Below are 15,293 nucleotides of genomic sequence, written 5' to 3' on the forward strand. Positions count from 1 at the left end.
GGGGTCGGGGCGCGGAGCCCCGGAAGGGCCGGAGACGCCGCGGAGGGGCCGGTACGGGTCGGGGCCGGCGCAGGGCCCGGGCCGCGGTGCTGGGGCTCCTCCCGCCCCGGTCCCGCCCCGGTCCCGCCCCGTGCCGCCCGGTGCCGCCCCCGGTGCCGCCCCCGCCCGGAGCCGCCATGCCGCTGCCGGTGCTCTTGCTGCGGGCAGCGGGCGCCTGGGCCCGGCTCCGGCCGCCCTCCGTCCCGGGGCGCAGGTACCGGGGAGTGCAGGGCATCCCGGGAGCATCCCGGACCCTCGGGGCCCTTGGACCGCGGGAACTCTTGCTGGGAGGAGCCCCGACTCGGTGGTCGCGGGGGTCCCGGGGGTGCGAGTGGGGCTGCGGGGCAGCCAGGGGTGCCGGAAACTCGCTGGGGCTCCCGGACAGCCGGATCCCTGCGGGGGGACCGCGGGGCGGCCGGGGCTCCCGGGAGGTGATGGGGTACGTGGGATTCCCGGAGCAGCGGGACGGGAGTCGGGGCGGGGGCAACACGTGGGCGGGTTTTGGGGAGGCCCGGGCTCCCTCGGGAGGACGACTCCACTTCTGGGCGTGGGGCGGCGTGGGGAGCTCGGCCTCGGCGGCCCTGCGGTGTCCGGGGGTTCCCAGACTCGCGGGCCCCTGGGGTGTGGGGGCACCCCAGCTCTGGGTGGGGGGAGCCAGCACTCCGGGGTTGCGGGCGGTGCTGGGGGGCCCCGGCTCCGCTGGAGGCAGGAACACAACTCCCGGCGGGGGGAGACGGCATTCTGAGGTTCCTGGGGTGATCCGCGGGGGCTCCCCCAGGTTCACCCACCCCCAGGGTCGCTTCAGTCGCCCCTCTCCCCAGTTTCAGGTATGGGGGGCGCCTGGGGCTGGCCGGGCCCCCCCGGCTGCCCGCGGCGCTCCCGGCCCCCCGCCGCCTGCTCGTGGCCGGCTCGGCCGCGGGCTGCGTGGCGCTGGGGCTGCTGCGCACGGCCGCGCGCTGCCAGGAGGCCGCTGTCCCCGCCGTGCCCCCCGCTGCTCCCGAGCCTCCCGAGCCCCCCCCGGAGACCCCCTTCGACTGGCCGCTCTTCTGGACCTTCCTGCGCCCGCAGCTCCTGGCGCTCTCAGCTGCCGTTGTGGTGAGCAGGGCCGAGTGGGTGGCCGTGGCCGCCCTTGTCCCCACTGTCCCTGTGACACACCGATGCCGTGGGGTAACACACTGTGCCGGTGCCTCAGCACGATGGCCACTGTCCCACTGACATGGTACGGTACCCGCCTTCCCAGCGACTGGCACTGGCTGTCACTGTCCTAGTGCCACAGCGTGATGGCCATGGTCCCTGTTCAGGGTATGGCAGCCACAGTCCTGGTGCCATTGCGTAACACCCACCATCCTGGTACCCACTGCTGTGTGACATCTGCTGTCCCAGTGGCACACTGTGACAGCCACTGTCCCAGTGCTGACACGAGACAGCCACTGTCCCGGTGCCACGGTGTGACACCCCCTGTCCCAGTGCCACAGTGTGACAGCCAATGTCCCAGTGCTGACACGAGACAGCCACTGTCCCGCTGCCACGGTGTGACACCCCCTGTCCCAGTGCCACAGTGTGACAGCCAATGTCCCAGTGCTGACACGAGACAGCCACTGTCCCGCTGCCACGGTGTGATAGCCACTGTCCCAGTGCCATGGTGTGACAACCCCTGTCCCAGTGCCACAGTGTGACACCCCCTGTCCCAGTGCTGACACGAGACAGCCACTTTCTGGTACCACGGTGTGACACCCCCTGTCCCAGTGCCCAGTGCCACTGTGTGACACCCCCTGTCCCGGTGCTGCGCCAGCCACCCGCTGTCCTGGTACAATGGCCTGGCACCCCCGTGCTGCTGTCCAGTCGGTGACAGCCCTGTCCCTGTCGCGCAGCTGGCGCTGGGCGCGGCCCTGCTCAACGTGCGCATCCCAGTGCTGCTGGGCCAGCTGGTGGACGTGGTGGCCCGATGTGCCCGCGGCCACGTCCCCGCGTACCTGCGGGAGGTGCGGCGCCCGGCCCTGCGCCTCCTCGCCATCTACTGCCTGCAGGTGAGTGCCGACCCCCCAAAAGGGTGGGTGGGGGGTCCCGGGGGTGCCCCCGGCTCTCCTGACGCCCCCCGCCCCGCAGGGCCTGCTGACCTTTGGGTACATCGCACTGCTGGCCCGTGTCGGCGAGCGGGTGGCCGGCAACATGCGCAAGGCGCTCTTCAGCGCCCTGCTCAGGTAACCCGCGGGGACGGGGCACGGGAGCGACGGGTGCCCAGGGCCCCCCACCCACCGCTCCCCCGGCAGGCAGGAGGTGGCCTTCTTTGATGCCACACGCACGGGGCAGCTGGTGGCGCGGCTGACGGCCGACATCCAGGAGTTCAAGTCTTCCTTCAAGCTGGCCATCTCGCAGGTGAGCCCGGCCACCTCCAGGGTGAGCTCAGCTGTCTCCTGGGCAAGCCCGGCGGTCCCCCCCAGCCACCGTGTCCCCCCCAGGGCCTGCGCAGCGGCACCCAGACCGTCGGCTGCTTCGTGTCGCTGTACCTGCTCTCGCCCAAGCTCACGGGGCTGCTGCTCGTGGCGCTGCCCGCACTGGTGGGCGCCGGCGCCTTCATCGGCGCCTTCCTCCGCAGCCTCTCCCGCCAGGCACAGGAGCAGGTAACCCTCACCCGAGAGCCCCTGTCCCGCCAGCCCCGAGGCCGCAGTGGGGTGTCTCCACTACTGTCCCCGCTCTCCTGCAGGTGGCCAAGGCCACCGTGGTGGCCGACGAGGCGCTGGGCAACGTGCGGACGGTGCGCGCCTTTGCCATGGAGGAGCAGCAGGCAGGGTAAGGGGGAGGGCAGAGCTTGGGGGTGGTGGGCGTGTGGCAGGGGGAACCCCAGCCCATCCCTGCCCCAGGCTGTTCCGTGCCGAGGTGGACCGTGCCGGACATCTGAGCGAGCGGCTGGGACTCGGCATCGCCGCCTTCCAGGGGCTCTCCAACCTGGCGCTCAACGGTGAGCAGGGGCCACAGAGTGGGACCTGGGGGGCTCTGGGGTGGGACTCCCTTGGGCAGAACCTCCTCCCAACACCCCTTCTGCACGTCCCCTTCAAATCCCAGCTCTGCCCTCACCCCACAGGCATCGTCCTGGGAACCATCTTCGTCGGTGGCTCCCTGATGGCTGGAGACCAGCTCTCGCCTGGTGACCTCATGTCCTTCCTGGTGGCCTCGCAGACGGTGCAAAGGTCAGGGCAGGACCCAGTGGTACCCCCTGTTCCCCTGGCACCCCTGTACCCCACAGCTTGCCTGGGCACAGCCCTGAGCTCAATCTCTGCCCTTGTACATCCCAGGTCCTTGGCCAGCATCTCCATCCTGATGGGCCAGGTAGGTGGGGTGAGGGATCCTGGCACCCCCTGAGGCTGGGGATTCGGGTTTGGGGCTCTGGAGCTGCTTTCATCACCTTCTCTGCGGGTGAGGTGGGGTCTGGGGGGCCATGAGGTGTTCCTGCTGTCCCCCCACAGGTGGTGCGGGGTCTGAGTGCTGGTGCCCGTGTCTTCGAGCTGCTGAGACTGGAGCCCCCCGTGCCACTGCAAGGAGGAGCCTCCATCCCTGCCCACTCTCTGCGCGGCCACATCTGCTTCAACCACGTCTCCTTCAGGTGGGTCCCACCAGGCCCCTGCCTGGCCCCCCATGGCCCCCCGAGCCACCCCAAGGACGGAGGATTGGCACCATGTCCCCACAGCCCTTCAGCCCCTGCTCCTCTCTCTGCAGTTATCCCACCCGGCCTGACTACCCTGTCCTAAAGGACTTCAGCCTCACCCTGCCCCCCTGCCAGACCGTGGCCATCGTGGGCCCCTCCGGAGGAGGTACTGGTGCCCCCCACCCTCTCCCTGGGTGCATCCTCCTGCGCCCCACTCCTCTGCCCAGGGCGCCCAGTGGATGCCAGGGACTGGGAACCTCCCGGTGCCGCTGGAGCCAGGGGTCCAGGGCAGGGGGGCTCAGGGGTCTCCTCTCCAGGGAAGTCAACGGTGGCAGCGCTGCTGGAGCGGTTCTATGAGCCCACGGCAGGAACCATCACCCTGGACGGGCACGACATCGCCAGCCTGGACCCCTCCTGGCTGCGGGGGCAGGTCATCGGCTTCATCAGCCAGGTGGGGACGGGGCTGATGCTGGCCGGGACCCCCCGGCTGTCCCTGGGGACGGGGACAGCCCGGCTGGGGCTCAGCACTGAGGGCCAGGGTCTCGCTGCAGGAGCCGGTGCTGTTTGGCACCACCATCATGGAGAACATCCGCTTCGGGAAGCCAGGAGCCTCTGACGCCGAGGTGTACGAGGCCGCCCGGCTCGCCAACGCCGACGGCTTCATCCGCAGCTTCCCCCAGGGCTACGACACCGTCGTGGGTATGGCCGGGGCGGGAGGGGTCAGGCAGGCGTGGGACCCCAGCTGAGGGATCCCAGTCCTGCCGGGACACCGGCCGCTGGTCACCGCTGACGTTCCGCTGCGCCACGGCGAGCTGCGGCCGCGCTGGGCTCCGAGCGGGCGGGCTGGGCCCGGGTGTGGCAGCTCCTCGGCTGCGGGCTGGGGCGGCTTCCCCGGGCTGCTGTGGCACGGACATTCTGGGGGTTCCCTGGCTCTGGGTGGGGTTGTCCCCTGGGATGGCGCAGCGCAGCGTGCCCACGGTGTCCCGCGGTGTCCCGCAGGTGAGCGCGGCACGGCGCTGTCCGGGGGGCAGAAGCAGCGCATCGCCATCGCCCGCGCGCTGCTGAAGGACCCGGCCGTGCTGATCCTGGACGAAGCCACGAGCGCGCTGGACGCGCAGGCCGAGCGCGCCGTGCAGGCTGCGCTGGAGCGCGCGGCCCGCGGCCGCACCGTGCTGCTGATCGCGCACCGCCTCAGCACCATCCGCGGCGCGCACCTCATCGCCGTGCTGGCCCGCGGCCGCGTGGCCGAGGTGAGGCGGCGGCGGGGCGGGCGCGGGCGGCGCCCCGCAGGTGAGCGGCACCGTCCAGCTGTCCCCGCTGTCTCCGCAGGCGGGGACGCACGAGGAGCTGCTGCGGCGCGGGGGCCTGTACGCCGAGCTCATCCGACGGCAGACCAAGGAGGGCTCCTGAGGGCGGCCGCGCTGCCCCCCAATAAACCGGGCAGGAAGGCGGCCGGGCTGCGCTTTGTGCGGGGCGCTGCCATGGGGCCTCCGGGCCGCCCGGGGGCGCCCTCGCGCCGGAGCGGAGGGGGCGGGGCCGAGGGAGTGACGTGTATGTGGGCGTGGTCTGTGGGCTGGCCCCGCCCCCCTGCCGCGCTGCCCCCGGAGCGGCCGGTGTCACCTCTGTCACCCTGTGTCACCTGTCACCTCTGTCACCCTGTGTCACACTGTCACCTCTGTCACTGTGTCACCTCTGTCACCCTGTGTCACCTCTGTCACTGTGTCACCCTGTGTCACCTGTCACCCTGTCACATTGTGTCACCTCTGTCACTGTGTCACACTGTGTCACCTCTGTCACCTCTGTCACCCTGTGTCACCTGTCACCTCTGTCACTCTGTGTCACACTGTCACCTCTGTCACCCTGTCACATTGTGTCACCTCTGTCACTGTGTCACACTGTGTCACCTCTGTCACCCTGTGTCACCTGTCACCTCTGTCACTCTGTGTCACACTGTCACCTCTGTCACTGTGTCACCCTGTGTCACACTGTGTCACCTCTGTCACCCTGTCACCTCTGTCACTCTGTGTCACACTGTCACCTCTGTCACCCTGTCACATTGTGTCACCCTGTCACATTGTGTCACCTCTGTCACTGTGTCACACTGTGTCACCTCTGTCACACTGTCACCCTGTCACATTGTGTCACCTCTGTCACCCTGTGTCACCTCTGTCACACTGTCACCCTGTCACATTGTGTCACCTGTGTCACCTCTGTCACCCTGTGTCACCTCTGTCACCCTGTGTCATCTGTGTCACCCTGTGTCACACTGTGCCACATGTGTCCCCTCTGTCACCCTGTGTCCCCTCTGGACAGGGTGTCACCCTGTGTCACACTGTGCCATCTGTGTCCCCTCTGCACAGGGTGTCGTCCTGTGTCACACTGTGTCACCCTGTGTTACCTCTGTCACACTGTCACCCTGTGTCACCTCTGTCACTTCTGTCACCCTGTGTCACACTGTGCCACCCTGTGTCACACTGTGTCACCTATGTCACCTCTGTCACACTGTCACCCTGTGTCATCTGTGTCACCCTGTGTCACACTGTGCCACCTGTGTCCCCTCTGTCACCCTGTGTCACCTCTGTCACTTCTGTCACCCTGTGTCACACTGTGCCACCTGTGTCCCCTCTGTCACCTGTGTCCACTCTGGACAGGGTGTCACCCTGTGTCGCCCTGTATCCCCCTGTGTCACCTCTGTCACCCTGTGTCCCCTCTGGACAGGGTGTCACACTGTCACCCTGTGTCACCTCTGTCACCTGTGTCCCATCTGTCACCTGTCAGCTGTGTCACCCGGTGTCCCCTGTGTCACCCAGTGTCACCTGTGTCCCCTGTGTCACCCCCTGCTCGGTGTCACCCCCTCCCGAGTTGCGGGACCCCTGCGTGGCCCTGCTGGGCTGAGTGTTCCGTGTGTGACCCTCGGCACAGGGTGTCCCATGTGTCCCCGTGGAGTGTGACACCCCTGTCACTCCCGAGGGGCTCAGAGGGGGTGCAGCCCTGCGTGACCTCGGCGTGGGGGACCCCTGCACCCCTCCGGGATGGAGGAGCCCTTGTGTGATTTCTGTGATGGGGACCCCGATATTACCCCCGGGGCAAGGGGCCTCATCTGTCACCTCCAGAGTGGAGGAAGCCCTGGGTGACCTCTGGGTGGGGAGACCCCCTTGTGACCCCCTGCTGGAACGGGGGGGTCGCCTGTGTCACCCTCCTGGGCGGAGCCCCTCTGTCACCCTGGAGCGGAGGGACCCCGTGTCATCTTCCTGGGGTGCATGACCGCGGGGTGGGGGAGCCCCGGCGTGGGGTTACCCCTTCGTGACACACGGGATGGACTGTCCCCCGTGCTGTCCCTCAAGGTGGGCGCCCTTGTCTCAACCCCCAGGCAGGGGCAGCGCCGAGTGACCCCCGGGGTCACAGGGTTAGCTCTGCATGACTCTCCCGGGGTGGGGGTCCCATGGGTCAGCCTTCGAATGGGCGACCCCTGTGTCACCCCCGGAGTGGGGGACCCTGCGATGTCTTCCTGGGGTGAGGGCTCCACTGCACCACTTCCCGGGGGGGGACCCCCGTGCGACCCCCGGGCTGGGATCCCCTGGGCTGCCCGATGCCGGGGCGCTGTCCGCCGGCCGCCCGTTCCCCGGGGGTCTCGGCCCCCCCGTCCCCCAGCGCTGCGGCCGCCGGCGGGGGCGGCGGGTGGAGCCGCGGGAGGGGCGGGGGCGGCGGCGGCGGGGGCCGGCGGGGACCGGCGGCGGCTGCGCCGCGGGAGCTGAGCCGGGAGCGGGACCGGGCTGGGGCTGGAACTGGAGCTGGAGCTGGGATCGGGGCTGGGACCAGATCCGGGACCGGCATCAGGAGGGGGACCGAGGCTGGAATCGGGACCGGATCCGGGACCAGGGCTCGAACAGGGACCGGGATCGGAACGGCGACCGGGGCTGAGGCTGGGGCCGGAACCGGGACGGGGGCTGCGCTGCGCCGCCCGCGGCTCCGCGGCGCCGGTAGGGCAGCGTCGGCCCCGGCGGCGCGAAGGACCGGGGGGAGCGGAGCGGCCGGTCCTGCCCTCCCGTGACCTGCCTTCCTCGCCCCTGCCCACCCTCCTCCCCCCTTCCCTCCCCGCCAGCCGCGCCCGGAGCCCGGCGCGGCGATGGGCTGAGGCTGCGGGGCACCGCGGGGCCCCGGCGGCAGCAGCATGAGGAGGGGCTCGGAGGGCAGCGGGGAGGGCGAGGGGCTCTCGAGCCTGCGGGCGTTCGCCCACAGCTCCTCGCTGCACGGCATCAGCCACGTCTTCGCCTACGGGGCCGTGTCCCTGCGCCGCGTGCTCTGGGGCGGCTTTTTCCTGGGCTCGCTGGGGCTGCTGCTGCTCGTGTGCGCCGAGCGCGTCGCCTACTTCCTCACCTACCCGCACGTCACCAAGCTGGACGAGGTGGCTGCCCGCAACCTCACCTTCCCGGCCATCACCATCTGCAACCTCAACGAGTTCCGCTTCTCCAAAATCACCCGCAACGACATGTACCACGTGGGCGAGCTGCTGGCGCTGCTCAACGAGCGCTACGAGATCAGCAACCCGCAGCTGGCCGAGCCCCACGTCCTGGCCGCGCTGCGCGACAAGGCCAACTTCAAGAACTTCAAGGCGAAGCCCTTCAGCATGGCCGAGTTCTACAACCGCACGGGCCACGACCTGGCTGACATGCTGCTGCAGTGCTCCTTCCGCGGCACCGGCTGCACTGCCCGCAACTTCACCGTGGTGAGTGCCGGGGGGCTGCGAGGGCACCCACCCGATGGCCCGGGGCTGCAGAGGGAGCGGGAGTCCTGCTGAGGTCGGGCAGCGGCAGGTGACCCCCTCGCTCGTCCCAGCCCCCGCAGCACTCTCGGCCCCTGCCCACCCCGCTGCGGGCAGCGTCCCCACAGCGGCGCCCTGGGTGCTGCGGGGCTGCCAGGCGGCTGCAGACAGTGCCCAGGATGGAGCGGGGCTGTGCTGGGCACCCTGTGCTGCGGGGGTCTCTGCTGGCATGCAGGCACTGGGCAGGGGTGGTGCTGGGCACGGGATGCTCGGGGGTACAGGATGCTCAGGGTTACGGGGTGCTCACAGGTACAGCATGTCCACAGGTGTGCTCTCCTGTGTGGGGTGTCACTTGTACAGTGCTCACAGGTGCAGCCCCCACCACCTGTGCCAGCCTCAGGTGCCACTGGTCACTGCCAGCAGCGGCCGCTGCCCTGACTGCTGGCACAGAGGCTCCCATGGGCAGCTCTTCCGTGCCCAGCATGGGTGGGGGTCCCCGTGCCAGCCCTGCTGTGACCCCCTGCTACTGCTCACAGCACCCTCCACCCCTACCTCCAGTAGCCCCGTTCCTGCCCCCAGCACCTCTGCTGCGGCCCCAGAACAGGGCAGGGACAGTGGCACAGGCAGGGATGATGACACTTATGTGACAGGCAGGGACAGTGGCACAGGCAGGGATGGTGGCACAGACAGGATGGGCAGGAACAGTGTCTCGGGCAGGTGGACGGGGCGGTGGCATGGGCAGGACGGGCAGGGACATTGGCAGAGGCAGTGATGGCGACATGGGCAGCACAGACACTTCCCTCCTGCCACAGCAGCTCCAGGCAGCAGCGTGGGCGCTGGGCAGCTCACGTCTGCCACGCCAGCTCTGCCCAGTCCCCATTGCTGTCCCCAGCAACTTAATGTCCCCTTAATGCTCTTGGAGCACTAATTAATTCAGCACGCAGCTTAGGGACGAGCTGGCCTTTGACAGGTCTGTGCCCCCTGTGCCCTGTGCCCGCTCTGTTCCCCCAGTGCCCGTGGGCAGAGCTGCTCTGGCAGCGTCCCCACAGCAAGGCCAGGCAGTGGTGATGGTCCCCGGGCTTGAGGCCGGGACATGTGGCAGGAGGGCTGAGGGCCCCCAGGGCAGGATTCGGGGTGGGTGGCACGTGCCTGATTAAGCAGCAGGGTCCTGGCTCTGCCCCCCAAAATCCCCATGCTCGGCCAGTCTCGGTCCTGGCTTGGGATTCTCTGCCCCAGGCCACGGTGCTGAGCGCTGGCACCGAGTCCCTGCACTCATCCCAGCCCGGGCCCCGGTGTCCCCGAGGTTCCTGGACATGTGCTGGGGGCCAAGGGCCATCGGGGTGAGCTGTGTCTCCTGTCGCGTCCCCCAAGGTCAGTTGGAGGGGCAGGATGGGGTGTGGGGACAGGGGGTCCCCAGGGTGCAGGGCCGGGGGTCCCTGTGTGACCCTGAGTGTGGGGTGCAGGAGGACCGGCAGTGCTGGGCTGTGTCCCCATCACTGTCCCCACCCATGCCCCCCCAGCATCCCCATGCCGGGCAGCCGTTGCCATGACACCCGCCCCCCCCTTTCCTCCTTGGGCACCGCATTGCCATGGCAACGGGTCCCCACTTTGGGAGCAGCTGGTTGCCACAGCAACGCCCCCTCCTCTCCCCCCCGTGGGACATAACCCCCGGGTGGGGACACCCATAGCAGGGAGGGCCGTGACGCCGCGGGACTGCGGCAGGAGTTGGGGGCTGTGGGACCGGTCTGGGGGCTCAGGGCCACCCCGGGGTCCCTGCTGTGGGTACCGGTCCCGGGAACTCAAGGTCACCCCAGGGTTCCTGGTGGGGGTGCGGGTCCCCGGGGTGGCTGGCCCAGGACAGGCTCTCAGGTCCTGGGGGGGACAAGGTGGCCTCTGCCACTGTGACAAAGGATTCCTGGTCCCCACGACTGTTCTGGCTTGTGCCCTCCCATCTCAAGTGTCCCCACGTGTTCCCTGGAACCGGGACGAAACCCAATATCTCTGCAGAGCCGCGGCAGCACAGGCCGGGCACCATGGCCATCCTCGCCTTCTCCTGGCGGCACTGGCACCCTGTCCCAGGACACTGGGACCCCGTCCTGGGTCCTGCAGGGCATCGGGATCCAGGCCTGGCTCACGTGGGGCCCTGGAACCCCCACTGCCATTGCGTGCCCGTGTCCCTGTGTCCCCACAGCGGCACTGAATGCCCCATCCCGTGTCCACGTGCAGTCCCGCGGTGGCAGTGAGCGCCCTGTCCCCGTGTTCCACGCGTGCCCCGTGTCCCCACAGATCTTCACACGCCTGGGGAAGTGCTACACCTTCAACCCGGGGGGGCCAGGCCGCGAGGTGCTGACCACGCTGCAGGGCGGCTCCGGCAACGGCCTGGAGCTCATGCTCAACGTGCAGCAGGAGGAGTATCTGCCCGTCTGGGGGGACACGGGTGAGACCCTGCCCAGCTGGGGGGACACGGGTGAGACCCTGCCCGTCTGGGTGGGACACAAGTGAGACCCTGCCCAGCTGGGGGGGACACGGGTGAGACCCTGCCCAGCTGGGGGGGCATGGGTGAGACCCTGCCCAGCTGGGGGGGACACGGGTGAGACCCTGCCCAGCTGGGGGGGCATGGGTGAGACCCTGCCCAGCTGGGGGGGACACGGGTGAGACCCTGCCCAGCTGGGGGGACATGGGTGAGACCCTGCCCATGTGGGGGGACACGGATGAGACCCTGCCCAGCTGGGGGGGACAGGGGTGAGACCCTGCCCGTCTGGGGGGACACGGGTGAGACCCTGCCCGTCTGGGTGGGACACAAGTGAGACCCTGCCCAGCTGGGGGAGACACGGGTGAGACCCTGCCCAGCTGGGGGGGACACAAGTGAGACCCTGCCCAGCTGGGGGGACACGGGTGAGGTCCTGCCCGTCTGGGGGGACACGGGTGAGACCCTGCCCAGCTGGGGGGACATGGGTGACAGCACTTGGGTACCACCTGAGTACCCATCCTTTTGGGGGGACACAGGCGAGCACGTGTCCATCTGGGGGGACATGGGTGAGATCTCCTACCCTGCACCTGACCGCCCTGCCCTGCTCTGCAGATGAGACCTCGTTTGAGGTGGGGGTGAAGGTGCAGATCCACAGCCAGGACGAGCCACCCTTCATTGACCAGCTGGGCTTTGGCGTTGCCCCTGGCTTCCAGACCTTCGTCTCCTGCCAGCAGCAGCGGGTATCCGGGCACGGCGCCCGGGGCTGGGCACAGACCCCCGAGGGATCGGGATGGGCCCCTGGAGGGATTGGGATGGACCCTCACAGGGGCTCGGGATGGTGACCCAAAGGGATCAGAATGGATCCCAAAGGGCTTGGGATGGCCCGGTGTTGCCACAGACATCCCTGTGGGGACATTGCAAGCCGCGGCTACCCCGGCCATCTCCACGGGGACACCCCCTGCCCAGCCGTGCCATGGGTTCCGTGCCACTGGCCTGGCCGGGAGCAGCACTCGCTGTGGGGCAGCCCCACGCCGGGCCAGGCAGCCCCGGGCAGGCAGCGGCTCCGGCAGCGACCCCCGGCTCCCGCGGAACAGCCGCCGGGGGGCGGCGGCAGCGGCCCCCGCAGCCAGACACCTAAATTTAGGTGCCTCGGGTGGGCGTCACCACGTGTGCCGGCACATGGGCGGCAGGAGCACGGCGGCAGCAGGAATGGCCCCGGCACCCACGGGCGGGGGGCGCTGGGCTCCAGCCGGCACGGTCCCCGCACGAGGGGAGGGCGGGGGTCCGCGCTGAGCCCCCCGCCCGGCACGTCCTGCTCCCGGACAGTGCCAGCTGCCAGACTTCGCTGTGGCACCAGCACAGGTGACGATTGCTGCAACAGCCATCCCCGTGCCCCGAAAGGAGGGGACGGGGTGGGACGGCGGCTCTGGGGTGGCAGGACCCGCAGCACTGTGCGGGGCGAGCTGCGCCCGGGGGACGGCCCGCCGCGGGCGGGGAGGACAGCGGGGACAGCGGGCTCCACACGGGGCCCCGGGACGCCGAGTTTTCCTTAGCGGGTGCCGGCAGCTGGTGTACCTGCCCCCACCCTGGGGGGACTGCAAGGCCACCCCCATCGAGTCCGACTTCTTCACCAACTACAGCCTGACCGCGTGCCGCCTGGACTGCGAGACGCGCTACCTGGCCGAGAACTGCAACTGCCGCATGGTGCACATGCCGGGTGAGCGGGGGCGGCCGGCGGCTCCGGCACCGACCGCGGCCGTGCCAACCCTGCCGCCTCCCCCGCAGGCAACGCCAACGTCTGCACCCCGGAGCAGTACAAGGAGTGCGCCGACCCCGCGCTGGGTACGTACCCCGTGCCCGCAGTGCCCCCGGACCCTCCCGGGAACCCCTGAGCCTCCCCATGCCCCCATTTCTGTGAGTGTGGCTCTGGTGTCCCTGTGCCCCCACCACTGAGAGTGCAGCTCCATTGTCCCTGTGCCCCCACCACTGTGAGTGCGGCTCTGGTGTCCCTGTGCCCCCACCACTGAGAGTGCAGCTCCGGTGTCCCTGTGCCCCCATTTCTTTGAGTGCAGCTCTAGTGTCCCTGTGCCCTCGCTGGGCTGGGGGTCACGCTGTCCCCAGATGCGCAGGGCCGGGCCCCCTCCCTGTGCCCTGCACACTTGTCCCGGGTGGCACCCGCCACCACCCAGCTCTGTCCCCGGAGCGTCCCGCCTCCCCCGCGGGCTCCTGGGGGTCCCCGTCCCACCCCTGCCCCCCCAGACTTCCTGGTGACGAAGGACAGCGAGTACTGCGCGTGCCGCACGCCCTGCGCCATGGTGCGCTACGGCAAAGAGCTCTCCATGGTGAAGATCCCCAGCAAGGCCTCGGCCAAGTACCTGGCCAAGAAGTTCAACAAGACGGAGCAGTACATTGCGTGAGTGACACCGCCACCTCCGCTGCCACTGCTGTGCCACTGCCGTGTCACCCGCCACCTCACGGCGTGACATGGCACAGCCCCACAGCCCCTGCACGACGCTGGCACAGCGTGACAGTGTGGCATGGCACAGCACGGCCCCATGACACCAGGCAGCACAGTGTGACACAGTGTCCCCGGCATCTATGAACCGACACAGCCCGGAGTGACAGTGTGACACGGCGCGCCCACCCAGCACCCCCAGCAGACATGAACTGGGACAGCATGACAGCGTGACACAGCAGCACGGCACAGCCACGCACGGCATCCCCAGCACACGCAAACTGACAGCCCAAAATGACGGCGTGACACGGCATGGCATGGCAGCATGGCACGGCATGGCACAGCACAGCATGGCCTCCCCTGTGCAAACCTGCCCCAGAACCCCACATGGCACAGCACGGCATGGCTCAGCACAGCCCAGCACACCCTTGTGCCCTCAGCACCCCTCGGCCCTGTCCCACGGCACCCCTGGCACAGTCCAGCCCCCCAGCCTGACACAGCACAGCCTGGCACAGCACAGCCTGGCACGGCTCCCCTGCAGCTGACGCTGCCCCTGTGTCCCGTGTCCCCCCAGGGACAATGTGCTGGTCCTGGACATCTTCTTCGAGGCCCTGAACTACGAGATGATCGAGCAGAAGAAGGCGTACGAGGTGGCGGGGCTGCTGGGTGAGGGCCGGGGCCCGGGGGTGCCAGGGGGACCAGGGCTCTGCCCTCACTGACGTCACCTCCCGCACAGGTGACATCGGGGGGCAGATGGGGCTCTTCATCGGTGCCAGCCTCCTCACCATCCTGGAGATCTTTGATTACCTGTACGAGGTGAGCCCAGCCCGGCCTCCCCCTGCCCAGGGCTCTCGGGGCTGGGGACTCTGACCTGCCCCCCCCAGGTGTTCCGGGACAAACTCCTCAGCCTGTACAAGGAGAAGAAGCGGAGCCCCCGGAGCGATGGCGGCACCCTGGTAACCCCCCGCGCCCCCCACTCCCCAGCCCCCCGCCCAGGGGTCGCGCCTCATCATCCCCCCGCTCACCGCTCTCTCGTCCCTCCATGCGCCCGTCCAGGAGCACCCGGCGGTCCCGGGCAGCCCCACGGCCCCGCGCCCACCCAGGTACATGTGGGCGCCAAGCAGAGCCCCCGGGGCTGGCACGGGGGGTGTGGGGCTGTCACTCCCCGGGGGGAGATGGGGGTCCGTGGGGGGCTCCCCAGGGCCAGCACGGGGGTGCGGGGCCATTCCCTGCAGACTCCGGCATTCCCTGCGAACCTCCTGCATTCTCTGCAGACCCCCCCATTCCCTGCAGACATCCCCCATCCTCATCATCCCGCACAGCACCTTGTTCCGGGGTCCCCCCTGCCCTGACACCCCCCGGCCGGGCCGGGGTCCCCCAGCCTCCCCTCGGGGACGCGGTGGGGCAGGAGGGGGGATCTGCCTGGGGGCACGGGAGGAGCTGGCCCGGCTCCAGGTTGGCGTCCCCTGCCAAAGCGGAGGGCTCCTGGGCCACGCTGGGGGGCACAGGGGAGGGGGCACGGGGCAGAGCCCCCAGCAGGCGGGCGCGGGGGGCCGGGGGCGGCCGCGGGAGCTGACGCCCACCCTCCTGCAGAGCGCCCGGCCCCCCCTGCCCGGCCCCACGGCCCGTCTCGGCGTCGCCCCGAACCTGCTACCTCGTCACCCGGCTCTAGGGACCCCCCCGGGCCGCCCAGCCCGCCCCCCCGCCGGCCGGGGGGCTGGGGGGACACCCCCGGGCCGCGGGGCGGCCTCCAGGCCTCCCCCGCCCCCTGAGGGGGCGTCGGGGGGCCGGGGGTGAGGGCCCCCGGCCCTGCTCCCACGTCCCTGCATGCGCTGCCTGTGCCCGCTCGCGCTGGACATGCCACCCCTCCCCACAGCCCCCAATAAAGAGGTGCCCCAGGCCCCGGCTCGGGCTGCTGGGGGGG

General features: G+C 69.9%; 3 protein-coding genes across 5 annotated transcripts; all 3 read left to right on the forward strand.

Annotated features, from left to right (window-relative positions):
* Window positions 1-176: 176 nt before the first annotated feature.
* Window positions 177-5,133, forward strand: ABCB8 (ATP binding cassette subfamily B member 8). Its single transcript, XM_077790139.1, has 16 exons — window positions 177-253; window positions 861-1,134; window positions 1,911-2,066; window positions 2,146-2,240; window positions 2,310-2,415; window positions 2,499-2,660; window positions 2,744-2,829; window positions 2,901-2,998; window positions 3,122-3,227; window positions 3,333-3,366; window positions 3,504-3,640; window positions 3,754-3,848; window positions 4,000-4,133; window positions 4,234-4,381; window positions 4,682-4,932; window positions 5,012-5,133. The coding sequence occupies exons 1-16, from the start codon at window positions 177-179 to the stop codon at window positions 5,090-5,092; spliced, it is 2,040 nt and encodes a 679-aa protein (XP_077646265.1). The 3' UTR covers window positions 5,093-5,133.
* A 30-nt stretch (window positions 5,134-5,163) lies between these two features.
* Window positions 5,164-7,603, forward strand: LOC144246316 (uncharacterized). Its single transcript, XM_077783403.1, has 4 exons — window positions 5,164-5,246; window positions 5,290-5,586; window positions 5,640-6,455; window positions 7,201-7,603. The coding sequence occupies exons 1-4, from the start codon at window positions 5,164-5,166 to the stop codon at window positions 7,601-7,603; spliced, it is 1,599 nt and encodes a 532-aa protein (XP_077639529.1).
* On the forward strand, window positions 7,428-14,188 carry ASIC3 (acid sensing ion channel subunit 3). 3 transcript variants are annotated; one of them, XM_077790116.1, is made up of 8 exons: window positions 7,428-8,408; window positions 10,731-10,881; window positions 11,527-11,654; window positions 12,555-12,631; window positions 12,700-12,756; window positions 13,174-13,327; window positions 13,944-14,035; window positions 14,106-14,188. In XM_077790116.1, the coding sequence occupies exons 1-8, from the start codon at window positions 7,854-7,856 to the stop codon at window positions 14,107-14,109; spliced, it is 1,218 nt and encodes a 405-aa protein (XP_077646242.1). In that variant the 5' UTR covers window positions 7,428-7,853; the 3' UTR covers window positions 14,110-14,188. The 3 variants fall into 3 exon arrangements, with proteins under 3 accessions (XP_077646242.1, XP_077646241.1, XP_077646240.1); XM_077790115.1 differs by having other exon boundaries at window positions 12,481-12,631; window positions 13,944-14,012; window positions 14,106-14,164; XM_077790114.1 differs by lacking the exons at window positions 13,944-14,035; window positions 14,106-14,188 and adding an exon at window positions 13,408-13,898 and having other exon boundaries at window positions 12,481-12,631.
* The last annotated feature ends 1,105 nt before the right edge of the window (window positions 14,189-15,293 follow it).

The sequence above is a fragment of the Lonchura striata genome, chromosome 1, assembly GCF_046129695.1.
Source record: "Lonchura striata isolate bLonStr1 chromosome 1, bLonStr1.mat, whole genome shotgun sequence".
Lineage (NCBI taxonomy): Eukaryota > Metazoa > Chordata > Aves > Passeriformes > Estrildidae > Lonchura > Lonchura striata.